This window comes from Bos grunniens, chromosome 2, assembly GCF_055505025.1.
Source record: "Bos grunniens cultivar Pamir isolate PY7600 chromosome 2, Bosgru_T2T1.0, whole genome shotgun sequence".
NCBI classification, from domain to species: domain Eukaryota; kingdom Metazoa; phylum Chordata; class Mammalia; order Artiodactyla; family Bovidae; genus Bos; species Bos grunniens.
In genome coordinates, this window is record NC_141166.1 from 5,893,553 (window position 1) to 5,907,631 (window position 14,079).

The following is a 14,079-nucleotide window of genomic DNA, read 5'->3' on the forward strand; positions in this document are numbered from 1 at the left end:
GACTGGTGCTCAGGCCCACGCGGGCTGCAGTGAGAGAGAAAGCCTGCCCACGTTCCTCTGCAAACCCCTCCTGAAACAGTCCGGCCCAGGGTCTCTGGACCCGACCCTCAACACTTCTGGGTGGTGGTCAGGCTGGCCCCCTGCCTGTGCCCTTCTGCCCACACCCCTCACCTCCCCCGAGGCCCGATCCCAGCCTCGCCTTGCATGGCTGCCCACAGTGCCCACGGTGCCCCCCTCCCCGCCTGCCTCGTGAGCAGCAGTTCTTGATCTGAGAGGAGATGGGCCTCCCACCCCCGCTGCCAGCTCAGCCACCTAACCCCCAGCTGCCAGGAAGTGATCTGGAATGTTCCAGATTTGGGGAGAGGAAGGAATCTTGTTCCTGCCTCAGGGCCTGGACACATACTCTGCCCTCTGCCTGGACCGCCCTTCCCACAGTCAGCTCCTTCCCATTCAGGCCTTGCGAGGCCCTCCCTGATATCCTGAGCAGAGGTGGGCGCCTCCCTGCCCTGCCCCTCACTACCCACTGCCCATCTGAAATCATTTGCTATTAGCGCGTCTCCCGCCCTGGAAGGCGACCTGCGTGAGGCCAGACACTGGGTCTATCAGGTTCGCTGCTGTAGCCCCGATTCTGAGATGTTACGTGACACGTGCTTGGGACTTGATAAGTATCTGCTCAATGAACAAGTGGCTAGTGGACACCTGAAAGGTGAGGTGAATACTGTTCCTGTTTACAGGTGTGGAAATTGAGGTTCAGAGAGGTTAAGCCTCTAGCCCAAGGTCACACAGCAGGCTGGGTCCAGATTAGGAACTATCTGATTCCACTAGAACCCCAGCACATCAGAGGGTTTTGTAGCTAAACTTCCCATTGCACAGACAGGAAAGTGAGCCTCAGAGAGCGAGAGAACTGATTCTCCAGGTCACCAGGGCTTCCCGTGGTCTGACAGAGCTGCACTCTTAGGCTGGGCTGGGCTTTAAAGCACCCCCTCTTTCCTCTCCCTCACCCAAAGACGGGGACACAAACAACCCCTCTGCACACAGGAAGAAACCACGGCTCAGCCAGGGAGGCACTGCCCAAGGTCACCCCAGCCAGGACTCGGTGCAGACCTGGCTGGCTGCAAAGCCAGCATTCTCAGGGTCAGTGTCAAGGTCAGAGCCCGGGGCTGAGAGGGCGCTCACGTGTGGGCAGGTCTCGCTTCCCGGCAGGCAGTGAACTTCCAAAGAGCAGAGTCCACACTCTGAGTGATTCTGCCCCCACTGCCAGGGCCAGCTAGATTGTGGGGACAACACGGCAGTGACCATGATTGCTGGCATCACTCTGGTTTTTGACCTTGGCACGCTGTATCTCACTCAACCCCCAAGATGATCCTCAGGGCAGGTGCTTTTATTGTCGTTATTTTACGAGACCTGGAGAAGTTCTCCTCTGCTGTCCACAGCCAGGAATGCACAGCAGAGAGCACAGAGGTTTCTGCCATGGGGAGGGCAGTGGGTGATGGGCGGCCCCACGCTGGCTTGGGGCTTCAGACCCTCTGGGGCGCCCAGAGGAAGTCCCAACAGGGCTGGCAGGGGCACGACCCCGTGGCGGCCTCTCCCACCTTCTGCCCCCAGCTCCAGTTCAGTCCTGTACCCAGCACATGCCACCAAACGCTTTTCTCCTTCATGTTGTTGACCTGCCTCTTATTGGAACATCCTCTTGGCAGTGGCCCTCCTCCCCTCCCACGCACACAACACACTGCCACGCAACCCACTTCTGGGTCACCTCCTCCAGGAAGCCTTCCCTGATTCCTAGGTGTGGGGGAGGAGCGCGTCCCTGAGCTATCGAAAGTCCCCACATCTGCCCTCTCAACACGTATCACTTCTCCCCACCTTCAGAACTGTCCCTTTCCTTATTCTCTGGCCTGCCCTTGAATTCCACGAGGCCCGTGGCCTTGTCTGCCACTTCCATCACCTCAAGGCCCAGCACAGGGCTGGGTTGGCCCTTAGAGGGTATCCCCACATTAAATATTTGTTGAATTAATTTGCTAAATGAATGAGTGACTGTCTTGGGAGAGACCCTGAGCAGAGGAAAGCCTTTGTGAGATTTGGGAATATCAAAAAGGTCTCCTCCTTAATCACTTCTCAAACGAGCCACCTCCACAGTGCAGAAAATTCGAGCATTAAAAATTTTAAAGAGTCTCTCTTTGGTTTAATGAGTCTTTTCTCTCAAAATGCAAATGCTCACAGAAAGGAAAAACATCCACTGAGTCCACACAATGAACTGATTTCATTCTAAGTCCTCCTTTGGGGTAAGCAGCCTGGTTCTTACTATCATGGACAATCCGAGGTTCAGAGAAGCAAAGTAGTTTGGGCAAGCCCACACAGAGAGGAAGAAAAGATGAAGTTGGTATTTCAACTCAGATCTGCCTGAAAACAGAAGCCCTATCTTTCCATGCACCTCCCGAACAAAAGGTCTGAGCCTGAGCATCACTGGGATATAGCGGCAAGCAGGGCCAGCCAGACTGGGAACCTTGGTTGGGGGAATCCCTGCCCAGAGCCGTGGTGGCAGCTGTGGGCACAGGAAGCAGCGACTAGCCCCCGTTCTGTGCTCTGCGAGCTGCCCACCAGGGGCCAGCCCACCAGGTACATAATAGATGAGGAGGCCCAGCAGGCTGGGCCCAACTGGCATTTCAGAGCCACTAATGAGGCCAGCCTTGTGCTTCCTGCAGCAGCACACTGGCCCCCAGGAGCCTCTGGCTCAGAGATTATAGAAAGGAGCCCCCTGAGGATGGGGGCCGCCCATTCAAGCCGCCCACTCCACAGCCGCCAGGACAGCTGGGGCTAAATGTATGGGCTCAGACTGACTGGGCTGCCAGTCTGGGTTCACCACTCACTGACTGTGCCCCGGGGCCAGCCAGGTCCCCTCTTGGAGCCTCAGTTTCCTCATCTGTAAAATGGGACATGGACAGTAACAGTCTCTACAGTGTAAAGCCAGTGTGAGGACAGAATGAAATAATTCAAACGAAGTCCTCAGCCCAGGGCCTGGGACCCAGAAAATGCTTCATATATGGGAGCAGATGGTACCGTGACTGCCACGGGATCTCAGGAACCAGATGGGCCTTCCTGGGGGGGACACACGAGGCCAGGCAGTGACCCCTGTTTTGGAAGTCCTCAGGATCATCTCACTCTCCATCTCCCCTCCTCACCCCATAACCAGGATTTCTCTCATTTCTGTGGCTTCCATGTTTCTGGCCAATGTGCTTCCTTGGCAGGAGGAAAAGCTGGACTCAATCCAGCCTTTGCCAGCTGTGTGACTTTGGGCCAGTCTTCAACATCCTGTCTTGGCTTTGACCTTCAAAATGGGGACACTAAAGCCAACTTTCAGGACTGTCATCATGACTTAACGACCCCAGAGCAAAAGGCCCAGCAGACACGGGCACTTAGTCCTCGCTGGGTCCTGCCTCCCCCTCCCAGGGTCCAGCTTGAAGCTTAAAGCTGACTCCCCTCTTCCCAGGGTATTTCCAGAACCAACCTTCCCTGTTCAGCCCTGCTTAGCCATATCCCCTCCCCCACCATCTGAAAGTGCAAAGTGAAAAAGTGCAAGTCGCTCAGTCGTGTCTGACTCTTTGCAACCCCGTGGACTATACAGTCCATGGAATTCTCCAGGCCAGTATACTGGAGTAGGTAGCCTTTCCCTTCTCCAGGGGAATCTTTCCAAGCCATGGATAGAACCCAGGTCTCCTGCATTGCAGGTGGATTCTTTACCAGCTGAGCCACCAGGGAAGCCCAAGAATACTGCAGTGGGAAGCCTGTCCCTTCTCCAGTGGATCTTCCCAACCCAGGAATCGAACCAGAGTCTCCTGCATTGCAGGGATATTCTTTACCAACTGAGCTATCAGAGAAGCCTCCATATTTAATGTCCCTTACAGCTGCAGAGCCAGATTAATCCACTACTCCGGCTGGATGTCAGAGCCACTACACTGGCTCCTAATCCTCCCACTGGGCCTCATTCCTCCAACATTTGCACACTTGTGTGTTCCTCCACTGCAGATTGCTAATGAGGGGCAGAGAGTAGGGGAATCCAGCCATGATCACACCTGGCCTCTACCAGGCTTCACTGCTCACTTGATCCAAGCTCCTAATCTTAACCTTTTTTTTTTTTTTTTTTTAAAGGGTGGTGAAAACCTCGCCTCCTCCAGGAAGCCCTCCTAGCCTACTTGACAAGTTTTCACCTGTTCCACTCTCTGGACACATTCAGTTCAATACCACAAACATTCATTAAGTGTTTACTGCGTTTAGGTAGCTGGGCAGGACTGTGGAGGACAGAGAGATGAAAATAATACAGTCCAGCTTCTATGGGATTCATGCTGAAAACTGGGCCTAAGTCAAAAGTAACTCAAGCAACATCTGTTTTCAAGGACCTCAGAGCCTGCCTTGTGGCACAGTGTTACATGCGTACTTTCAATACAACTGAGGTCACCTCACTGAAAGATCCAAGTCAGCGAATACTGTTGAGCAGCAAGTGGGGCTCAGAGAGGGGAAGCGAGCTGCTCAAGGCCTCACCACTAGTGTGTGGCGGAGGCAGATTCAAACCCGTGTCTGTCAGACTCCGAAGGCTGTGCATTCCCCACTGCCCCAGGAGGGAGCACTAGCATCGGCTCTACAAGCACGATAAGCAGCAGAAAGGTGTTCAAGGAGAGAGAAAAGGTGTGTGCAGATCAGGAAGGAAACACTCAACAAACAGTGATAAAGGCGAGCTGGGGGACTTCTCTGGTGGTCCAGTGGCTAAAACTCTGCACCCCCAATGCAGGGGCTGAGGGTTCGATCACTGGACCCCACATGCCACAACTAGGAGTTCGCACGCTGCAACTAAAAGTGAGGTGGCTCAGTCGCGTCCGATTCTTTGCGACCCCATAGGCTGTAGCCCACCAGGCTCCTCCGTCCATGGAATTTTCCAGGCAAGAGTACTGGAGTGGGTGGCCGTTTCCTCCTCCAGGGGATTTTCCCGACCCAGGGATCGAACTCGGGTCTCCTGCATTGCAGGCAGATGCTTTACCATCTGAGCCACCAGGGAGGCAGCCAAATAAATATATTTTTTTAAAGGAGGCCTTGTGGAAATGCAAGAGGAAGGCAGGTCAAGAAGAGGGTACAAAGTGGCCAAAAGCCTGGAGGTGGTGCTCATGGGCGCCATATTCTCATCAATAAGAAACACAAGGCATAAGAGAAATGAATCCCAGGCTGGAAGGTGAAGTGGAGACAGGCCTTGAATACCAGGAAATCACAATTAATAGTCAAAATGACTGCCCGTTTACAGAGCACAAACTCTATGCCCAGGCACAGGCTGGAGGTGAAGCAACTGGCTTGGTGATGGGGGAAGGGAGGGCCCAGGGGCTAGCACCATGGACAGTGGCCCCAGCAAGGCGGGGTGGGGCAAGGCCTCGTGGATGCTGGGTAAGTCCTGGTCCTCCCAGAATCCTACTTTGTAAATGTGTCAACTGAGGCCCAGAGAGGGGAAGGCACTTGCCCAGGGTCACACAGTGGTTAGCTGCTCTCACTCCTAGACCTCTATCTCTGACTCTTCATTCAGGCCTCCCTGGAATGAGCTTTCTGAGTCACTCCTCCGTCTCCAACTCTTCCCTCAAGTGCATCTATCAGATCTGCCCTTTGGCCTGGAGGTCCTAGGGGCAGAGCAAGTGAAACTCTGGGTTCTGCACAGAGCCTGGAAGATGGAGATTCAAATCCCAGTTCTGCCACCGACTAGCTGCGTGAACTCAGGGAAGTTCCTTGTCCCCTCTGTGCAGCATTGCTCTCATCTGTAGTTAAGGCCAATAGTCCCTGACTCAGAGATACGGTGAAGATCGTGTGAGAGGATGCAGGTCCAGCACCGAACAGTACCTGGTGTACAGCAGGTGCTTGACAAACGGCAGGTGTTGGGACACTGTTACTGAACTCCTTGAAGGAACAGGCATTTTCCTCATCTCCACCCGTCTCTCTCCCCACCTGGTCCCTGCTCTGGGCTTGGCATACGGCCTTGCACATGGTGAAGGCCCCAACTGACTTTGCACATAGGAGATGCCCAGCAGCAGGAGAGAAAACCCAGAGAGGGAAAGCAGCTGACTCCAGGTGGCACAGAGAATGTCAAAAGAAAACGAAAGGGCAGGCCCTGAAGCTCAGCCTGGGTGCCCCCTGTGCCTCCCACTCAGCTGTGGCTCCCTAGGGGGGCTCTGGCAGCAGGTAAGGCGATGGTGCCTGATGGGAGAGATCCAGCAGCTGGGGGGCATTGCAGGGCTGGGGGACGCCTGGAAGCCCTCCGCAGGGGCGGAAAGCAGGAGCCAGAGCAGCTGGGGGCTCTCCTGCTGGAGCTGAAGCGGCGTCCTGGGGAGCCAGGAGGCACCCACCTGCGGGGGCGCTGGGCGGGGGGCTGTGAATCCTGAGGTGCAGCTGCATCCCCACCTGCTGTTCACAGTGTAGGGGAAGCTGCAGACGTGCCCTCCTCCAGAGAGAGGCAGCCTCAGACACAGGAAATGGGTTGGAGGAGGGGGTCCCGAAGGCTCTGTATGGAGTGGGAAAGGGGAGAGGGTTTGAGGGTCAGTGGGAAGGTTAAAGGCACCCCCAGCCCAGCCAGGAGCCACCATGAGATGGGAGGCATAGAGAAAAGGAAGGAAACCCTTTCACTGAGGGCCTACACTATACCAGGCCCTGCTTTGACCTTTTTTTTTTTTTGGTACAACTTTACACTCTATTAAATAGGCATGTTAATCCCTATTTCACAGATGAGAACACTGAGGTTCAGAGAGATGAGTGACTTGTTGACAGCTGCACAGGCAGCGGCAGGCTGAGATTTAACCTGATTTGTCTTACTTCAAGGCTGAGCTCTAGAAAGAACTGTGGGGGAAAATACATGGGGCAGAGCTGGTGAGAGGGTCTGCCCATCCAAGGCCGGCAGAGGATGAGGGGAAGGTTGGTGGGGACTAGTCTGGTATCAGAGGGGGTGGTGATGGCTTGGGAGGGCTTCCCAGGTATCTCAGGGGTAAATCCAGGTTAAGTGGCTCAAGGAAATCCAGTTGCCAATGCAGGAGATGGAGGTTCAATCCCTGGGTCGGGAAGACCCCTTGGAGAAGGAAATGGCAACCCGCTCCAGTATCATTGCCTGGGAAATCCACGGACAGAGAAGCCTGGCGGGCTCCAGTCCCTGGGGTCGCAAAGAGTCAGACACGACTGAGTGACTGAACAACAACAAATGGCCTGGAGTGTCCCTAAAGCTCAGCCAAGCAGCCCAGTGCTGAGGGCCCTCGGTACTCACCATGCACTCCGGCGAGGGGCGAAGGACTTGTCCACCCTGAAACACAAGAGCGGCGGCAGGTAAGGGGGCCTTGCTGTCTTACCAGGCCTTGCCCAGCATATCAGGCCAACCCCTACCCACGTGGTCCCAGGACCTCACAGGGTGAGGTGCCTGGCGGAGGCACTGATGCTCTGAGACTGCCCGCCGTAGGTTGCAGGGGCCCTAATGTCACATTAGGGACGTGGGGTGTGGGGTGAGGAGGAAGGGAGGCAGAGCCAGGGGGAGACAAGCCCCCAGGGTTCAGGGGCCACCCTCAGCCTTTGTCTCCCCTCAGTCCCTCCAGATCCCACATCAGGGAGAGTACAGAGGCAGCGCCCCTCCCTGGGGCCGTCCACCACCCTCCAAGGGCACCCTGGGGTAGAGGACGGCTCAACCTTCCGGCCCCGCTGGGGCCGAGGGGCTCAGCAGCTGCTGGGACAACAAACGAGCCCTGCTTCCTGGCCAGAGGCCAACGGAGAAGGGGAAAGGGGCCCCAGATAGGACCTGCCATCTCAGGAGACATGAACTGGGGATGCAGGGCTGGGGTCTCCCGGGGACCACCTCGTGCGGGTGGGGCCCGGGAGGCCAGGGAAGCCAGGACTTGCCCAATGTCACACAACAGAGCGCAGCCCCGCGCCCCGCTGCCTCCAGGCGTCAGCGGAGAGCCTCCTGGACCAGGAGGCTTCAGGCCAATCACGGGGGGCCTGGCCTGATGGCCCACAGAGCCCCCCAGCCCAGAAGGCAGCTCTCGGGTCTCCCACCGCACCCGGCCCCTCTGCGGGGTCCCCGGGGAGGGATGGGCGCCTAGAGAGGGGACACCATCCCTACAGCTCAAAGAGCCCACAGTCTGCAGCGTGACATGTGTGAGCAGCCCCGAGGGCTCGGCACCCGGAAGGTGGGTCCCCCCATGTCCCACAGGGAGGGAGGCCCTGCTGAAGGTTATGCAACTTCCTGGCCAGCCAGGAGAGGGGCCAGTCTGTCTCCCCAGTCTCCCTTCCAAGGTCCCAAAGCTCCGCCTAAGACACAGATTCTCCTGGCCCACCTGGGCACTTCTCTGGGGTAGGCATCTGGGGCCGGGAGGGACCGTGACCCCAAGATGGACTAGGCACCACTTCAACTCTCCAGCCCCCCACCTCTCACCCACAGGTCTCCAGCCAGCAGTCCCAGAGGAGGGGGTTCATGAAAGCCAGGCAGGCTGAGATGGGGCAGCCAGCCAGGGTGCCCCGGGCGGGGGGTGGCTAATGGCTTCTAGGTTCCCTCCCAAAGCCTCACTCCCAAAGCCTCACTGCGGGGGCTGAGCAGCCTCAGGAGCCAACTGGGGGCCCTGCAGGGCCTCCCCTGGACCCGCCTTTTCCCACCCCCCACTTCCTATATGCGCACGCCTGGCGTGAACACACACAGGCCCAGCCTGCCGGTCCACACACACAGTCATACACCTACCATTGCCACGCGTTAGACACAAACACAGAAATGCCCACAGCCACTTGCGTCCGCGCACGTGCATAGGGGTATCCAATTGGAGCACACACATACACACACACACACTCTCTCTCTCTCAGACTTACCAACCCCGCAATTACGGCCCTGACATCAGACCGCTCACCTCACACATCCACACGGGTTCACAGCTCCAGGCGCCCCTAGACCCGAGGCGGACGCCGGCGGGCGCGCGCACTCCCCCAGCTCCCCGGCGCCGCACACCTACCCTCCGTAGGCCCCGAAGGTGAAGCTGCGCTTCCGGCCGCTCATGGTGCCGCCCGCGCCGAGCCGAGCCGCTGCCCGCGCCCGGGTCACCTTGGCAACCCCCGGCGCCCCACCCCCGGCCACAAGCCCCGGGATTGTCCGCGCCCCCGCGGGCTGCGGGCCAGCTGTCCGGGGCAGCCGCGCGCAGAAAGGGCCGCTTGTTCGCGCCGCCCTCGGGCCGGGTTGGGGGACGGCGCGGGGGATTCGCTGGACTTTCCGAGCCGGGACCTCGGGGCGGGGAGGCGGGAGGGCCGGGCGGGGCCTCGGCGCTGGCGGAGGGGCGGGGAGCGGGGAGGACAAGGCCCGTCCCCGCCCCCATCCCCAGACCCGGGGCGACCCGGGTTGAACACCCTCTTCTGCAGGCAACACCCTCGTCCACCACCCCCTCCCACCAGAAGCCGAGCTGTCCCATAAGGAGCGAAGCTGAACCCTCTCCGGTCATCACGAGGTGGGTGGGGCGGTGGGTGGGGCGGGGTGGAGCCCAGAGCGAGCTGGGTCCAGAATTTGGAATCCAGAGTCAAAATGGTTTGCACTCTACCTCAAATTTCTCACCTGTTTAAAATAAGACTCATTGGAAAAGTCCCTGATGCTGGGAAAGATTGACGGTGGGAGTAGAAGGGGGTGACAGAGGATGAGATGGTTGGATGGCATCACTTACTCAATGGACATGAGTTTGAGCAAGCTCCAGGAGTTGGTGATGGACAGGGAGGCCTGGCATGCTGCAGTCCATGGGGTGGAAAAGAGTCGGATACGACTGAGCGACTGAACTGAACTGAGAGGATGAGATGGCTGGATGTCATCACCAATGCAACGAACACGAACTTGGGCAAACTCCGGGAGATGGTAAGGGACAGGGAGGCCTGGTGTGCTGCAGTCCATGGAGTCGCAAAGAGTCGAACACGACAGGGTGACTGAACCACAGTAACAACAAAACAGGACCAATCCCTTAGGGCCCTTGTGATGACGGACCGAGTCCACGGATGTGGAGCGGTAGGGCCAGGCCTGCAACAGTAAACGCTCAGTAAATGCCAGCTGGGAGAGTCCTGCCTGGTGGGCCAGTCTGCTCTCAAATAAGTGGAGGGGGGAACAGAGCCCCAGTGGCCCTGCTATTACCCACTCTCATCCCCCGCTCCCGGGATTGCCCCTGTGCCCAGGTGAAGAGGAGCAGAGGAGGAAGGGCGAGGACCCATCCTCTTCTTGAAAATGCGTCCAGCCTGGGTTCCCTCCCTTAGCAGCCTTCAGAGACAAACTGGGCCCCGAGATCTCGATCTGGCCGTGCATTCAGTCAACAGACACGCCATGCAGCTCCCCCAGAGCCCACGATCCCGGCTGCACCTCACAGGAAGCTGTCTCTCCCGTCCTAAGAAAAGATGCATCAGGAGGCAGGGGGCCTGCCCCTGCCCCAGGACTCGCCCACCCCTCCCAGAACACCCAGTCTGCCTCCCACCCCCCACCCGGCACCCAGGGAGGCCCCCAGAACCTTGACTTTCCATGGGGCTTTCTGTTCAAAGGGCCTGCAGCGGGGGGAGACAAGAGAAAGGACACCCAAGGGCACAACCATAGGGTGGCGGGATTCTTTAGAGGCCTTTCACGAACCGTTCCTCCTGGACCCTGAGCCCCAGCTTGGTGAGCTCCATTTTCCACTGGGAAACAGTGGCTCTGGGGAGAAGACTCCATGGCTTGCCTCACCCCGGCAGGGCTGGGAGTGTAGCCATCTCCTTTCAGACACGAAGAAACAGAGACCTTGGCTCAGAGCAAATGCCCCTCTCTTGGAGAACTCCCCCTGCCCTAGCCCTCCTCTCTGCGCCCCCTGGACCCCCTCTCCTCTCCACACCAGTGGGCGGGAGAACCCTCCAGAGCCCCCCTGAGAGTTCGGAGACTGGGCAGGGCCCGTGTGATTTTCCCGATTCGGGAACCACCCCCTTGGTTGGGTTCTCAGAGGAGGGTCCCCTTAGCAGAGCGCTCTGGAGCCCAGGCCAGGCCCCTCCTGCTCTGGGCAGGGCTGCAGGTTCCTGGGCAAAGCGAAAGCCCACTCCTCATGGGGCAGCCTGGTCGGGCTCCAGAGGGGCAACCCTAGGCGCACTGAGATTGCCCTGAAGAGGGAGGAAGTCTCTCCTTCCTCAGTGGTGGGAGCGGCGGGGCACCCCCAGAGCTGCGGGGGGCGGAGGAGGAAGCACTGGGCGCTGGGCCTGGGTCACAGGAGCACACACAACCTCAGGGCTGGGACCCGGGACCCCAGCCCCATCCCGGGTGCGGCGCCCGCCTGGACGCAGCCCTCATGCTCGCCAGTCTCTTTTCAGTGGGAAGGCGTCCTCAGCGGGCCCTGCACGTCCGCTTGGCAGGGTAGCCAGGAGGCCTGGATGTGCCAAGCTTCCCAGCCGGGCCAAGCCCCCGGGAGGCCCTGCTGGTGCTGGGACAGTGGGCCCTTGAGAGGGGCCGTGGGGGCTGCAGGGTTCCCACTGAAGACAAAGAGCCCAGTGTGGGCTGACCAGCTGCAGCTGGCTCACTGGCAAGAGCTGGGGTGGGGTGGGGTAGGTGTCACGGTCCCTCGGCCGACAATGCACAGGCCACCGCCAGGCCAGCCCCGGTCCCCCTGGCCACAGCAAGACCTAACGCCTCTTCTGAACCTGCAGAAGCACCTCCTAGAATTGACCCACTACATCAGCACAGGTGAATCTCAAGACGGACGGCCAAGGACAAGGGACAGGAAAGCAAGGGCTTATATCCTCATTCTTATGAACCTCCTCAGGGTTCAAATCCCAGCTGTCCCCCTTGTCAGCTGTGTGATCTTCGGCAAGTCACTTGATCTTTCTGTGCCTCAATTTCTTCATCTGCAAAATACGGCTGATGATGAACATAAGAGTACCTACTTCAAAGGGTTTTGCCAAGGATTAACTAAGTTAATACTTTAAAAGCATTGAGAATAGTATTTGAGTCAAATGCATTTGTTAAATAAAACTCTCCAGCATCATTTGTATTAGGCTGGACTACATGAAATCACTTTTTTCTGAGTTAGCAAAGATGCATATTAAAAAGCAGAGACATTACTTTGCCAACAAAGGTCCATCTAGTCAAAATATGGTTTTTCCAGTACTCGTGTATGGATGTGAGAGTTGGACTATAAAGAAAGCTGAGTGCCGAAGACTTGTTGCTTTTGAACTGTGATGTTGGAGAAGACTCTCGAGAATCCCTTGGACTACAAGGAGATCCAACCAGTCCATCCTAAAGGAAATCAGTCCTGAATATTCATTGGAAGAATGGATGCTGAAGCTGAAACTCCAAAACTTGGCACCTGATGCAAAGAACTGACTCAGTGGAAAAGACCCTGATGCTGGGAAAGATTGAAGGCAGGAGAAGGGGAGGACAGAGGATGAGATGGTTGGATGGCATCACCGACTTGATGGACATGAGTTTGAGTAAACTCTGGGAGTTGGTGATGGACAGGGAGGCCTGTCGTGCTGCAGTCCATGGGGTTGCAAAGAGTCAGACACGACTGAGTGACTGAACTGAACTGAAAGATGTATTAGTAAGAGTTCCAAAACAAACTAATGGCCATCCAGAGAGAACCAGATAAGTAAATTAAGGTCCACTGGCACCATGCAGTATACGCAGTTGTTGGAAAGAAGGTGGGTGGGCGGATCTATGTGTGGACATGTGGAACAACATCTAAGACAGACACACAGGCACAGGGCAGTAAGGGCAGGGGTGCCCGGCCAGGCTCTGGCACTGCCTCCCTGTATCGTGTCTAACACTCACCTGTGACAGGGCGCTCAGCTCTCTGGAGGCAGCACAGAGCCGGGGCTCGCAGACTGGCTCGGGGAAGCCACTGTCATCTTTGGGGGGGTGGGGGGACAGGGCGCCTTCCTCCTTTTCCTCCTGCCTCTCTCCTAGAAACCAGAGCCAGGCTGCCCTCCAGGGACCAGGCCCTCCTTCTCAGAAGAAGCCTCCTCTTCTGGGCCACCCTGATTTTGCACCCGAGTTGTTCAAACAGGTGCCAGACAGTGTGAAGGAGGAGGAAAGCAGACAGGGGTGGCCGGATGCAGAGCTCCCTCTCCAAGTTCACCCCGGGCTGAACCCTGAAAGTCCCACCCCCTGCCTCCATCGCTGCCTTCCCAACACTCCACGGGGACACATGAGGGCCCTGGGAGGGGCAGCCTCCTGGGAAGAGAAGGGCCTGGGCTCCAGATCGGGCTGGTGGGGCCGATTCTTGCCAGCTAGGCTTAGCGTTAGTTGCACATCTGATCCTATGCGACCCTGTGGGCCATAGCCCGCCGGGCTCCTCTGTCCCTGGGATTCTCCAGGCAAGAATACTGGAGTGGGCTGCCATGCCCTCCTCCAGGGCATCTTCCTATCCCAGGGATCGAACTGGAGTCTCCTGCATTGCAGGAAGATTCCTTACCAGCTAAGCCCCTGGGGAAACCCAGTGGATCCCCAGTGACCTTCCATGCTTTCCCTGCCCCCTGTCATTCCCATTCAGGTTATCTGCCGGGGGCGGGGTGGGGGAGTATCCTGAGCAGGGGGCAGGGCAGTGCTGGGCTTCCTGCCTGGCCAGGCAGCCTCCCATGTTAACCAGTTTTCCTCTCTGTGTCTCCATTGACTCATCACTCTCACTTTGCTGGACTAGAGACATAATCACGGAAAAATACATTTGCCTTGAGAGAATTTCATAGGTTCGAAGCATCCTTCGCTCATGGCCCTTCTAGCCAAGCCGCACCCACCCAATCCTAAGATGCTGCAAACCCTGAGCTCCTGGAAAGGGAGTCTCCTGGAGGGTCTCTAGGCCCTGGGAACAGATGGACAGTTGGAGGAGTGGGTGTGCCTTGGCTCACACCCTGTCCCCAGGTGGCTGTCTGGTGAGGTTACTGAACCAACCGTCCTGACTCTGAGCCTCCCATCCCATTGAGTGAGTTCCTGAGACTTCTGGCTACTCAAATACACACTGTGCATCTGATGCTGTTCAGGAACTAGGGGCAGAGGATGAACAAGACATAGTCTGCATGGACTGCTGTGTACACCTGCACAGAAACCTCACCAGGTCACAC

The 14,079-nt window shown here is 57.5% G+C and overlaps 1 protein-coding gene across 22 annotated transcripts in view; it reads right to left on the reverse strand.

The window, feature by feature from the left end:
- RAP1GAP (RAP1 GTPase activating protein) overlaps positions 1-14,079 on the reverse strand; it is a 70,003-nt gene that overhangs the window by 43,373 nt on the left and 12,551 nt on the right. For 11 of the 22 annotated variants that reach the window (XR_015137089.1, XR_015137072.1, XR_015137111.1 and 8 more), the window contains exons 1-2: positions 9,000-9,063; positions 7,277-7,312 (exon numbers count right to left, since the gene is read on the reverse strand). The exons of 1 other annotated variant lie outside the window; for it this stretch is intronic. Coding sequence is in view for 5 of the 21 variants with exons in the window: in XM_086327295.1 (XP_086183421.1) it covers positions 7,277-7,312; positions 9,000-9,043 (80 nt within the window). In the remaining 16 variants the exon portion in view is untranslated. Of the gene's footprint in view, positions 1-7,276; positions 7,313-8,734; positions 8,765-8,897; positions 9,064-14,079 lie in introns of those variants that run through there. 10 more of the 22 variants (XR_015137207.1, XM_086327374.1, XM_086327362.1 and 7 more) reach the window with 4 other exon arrangements.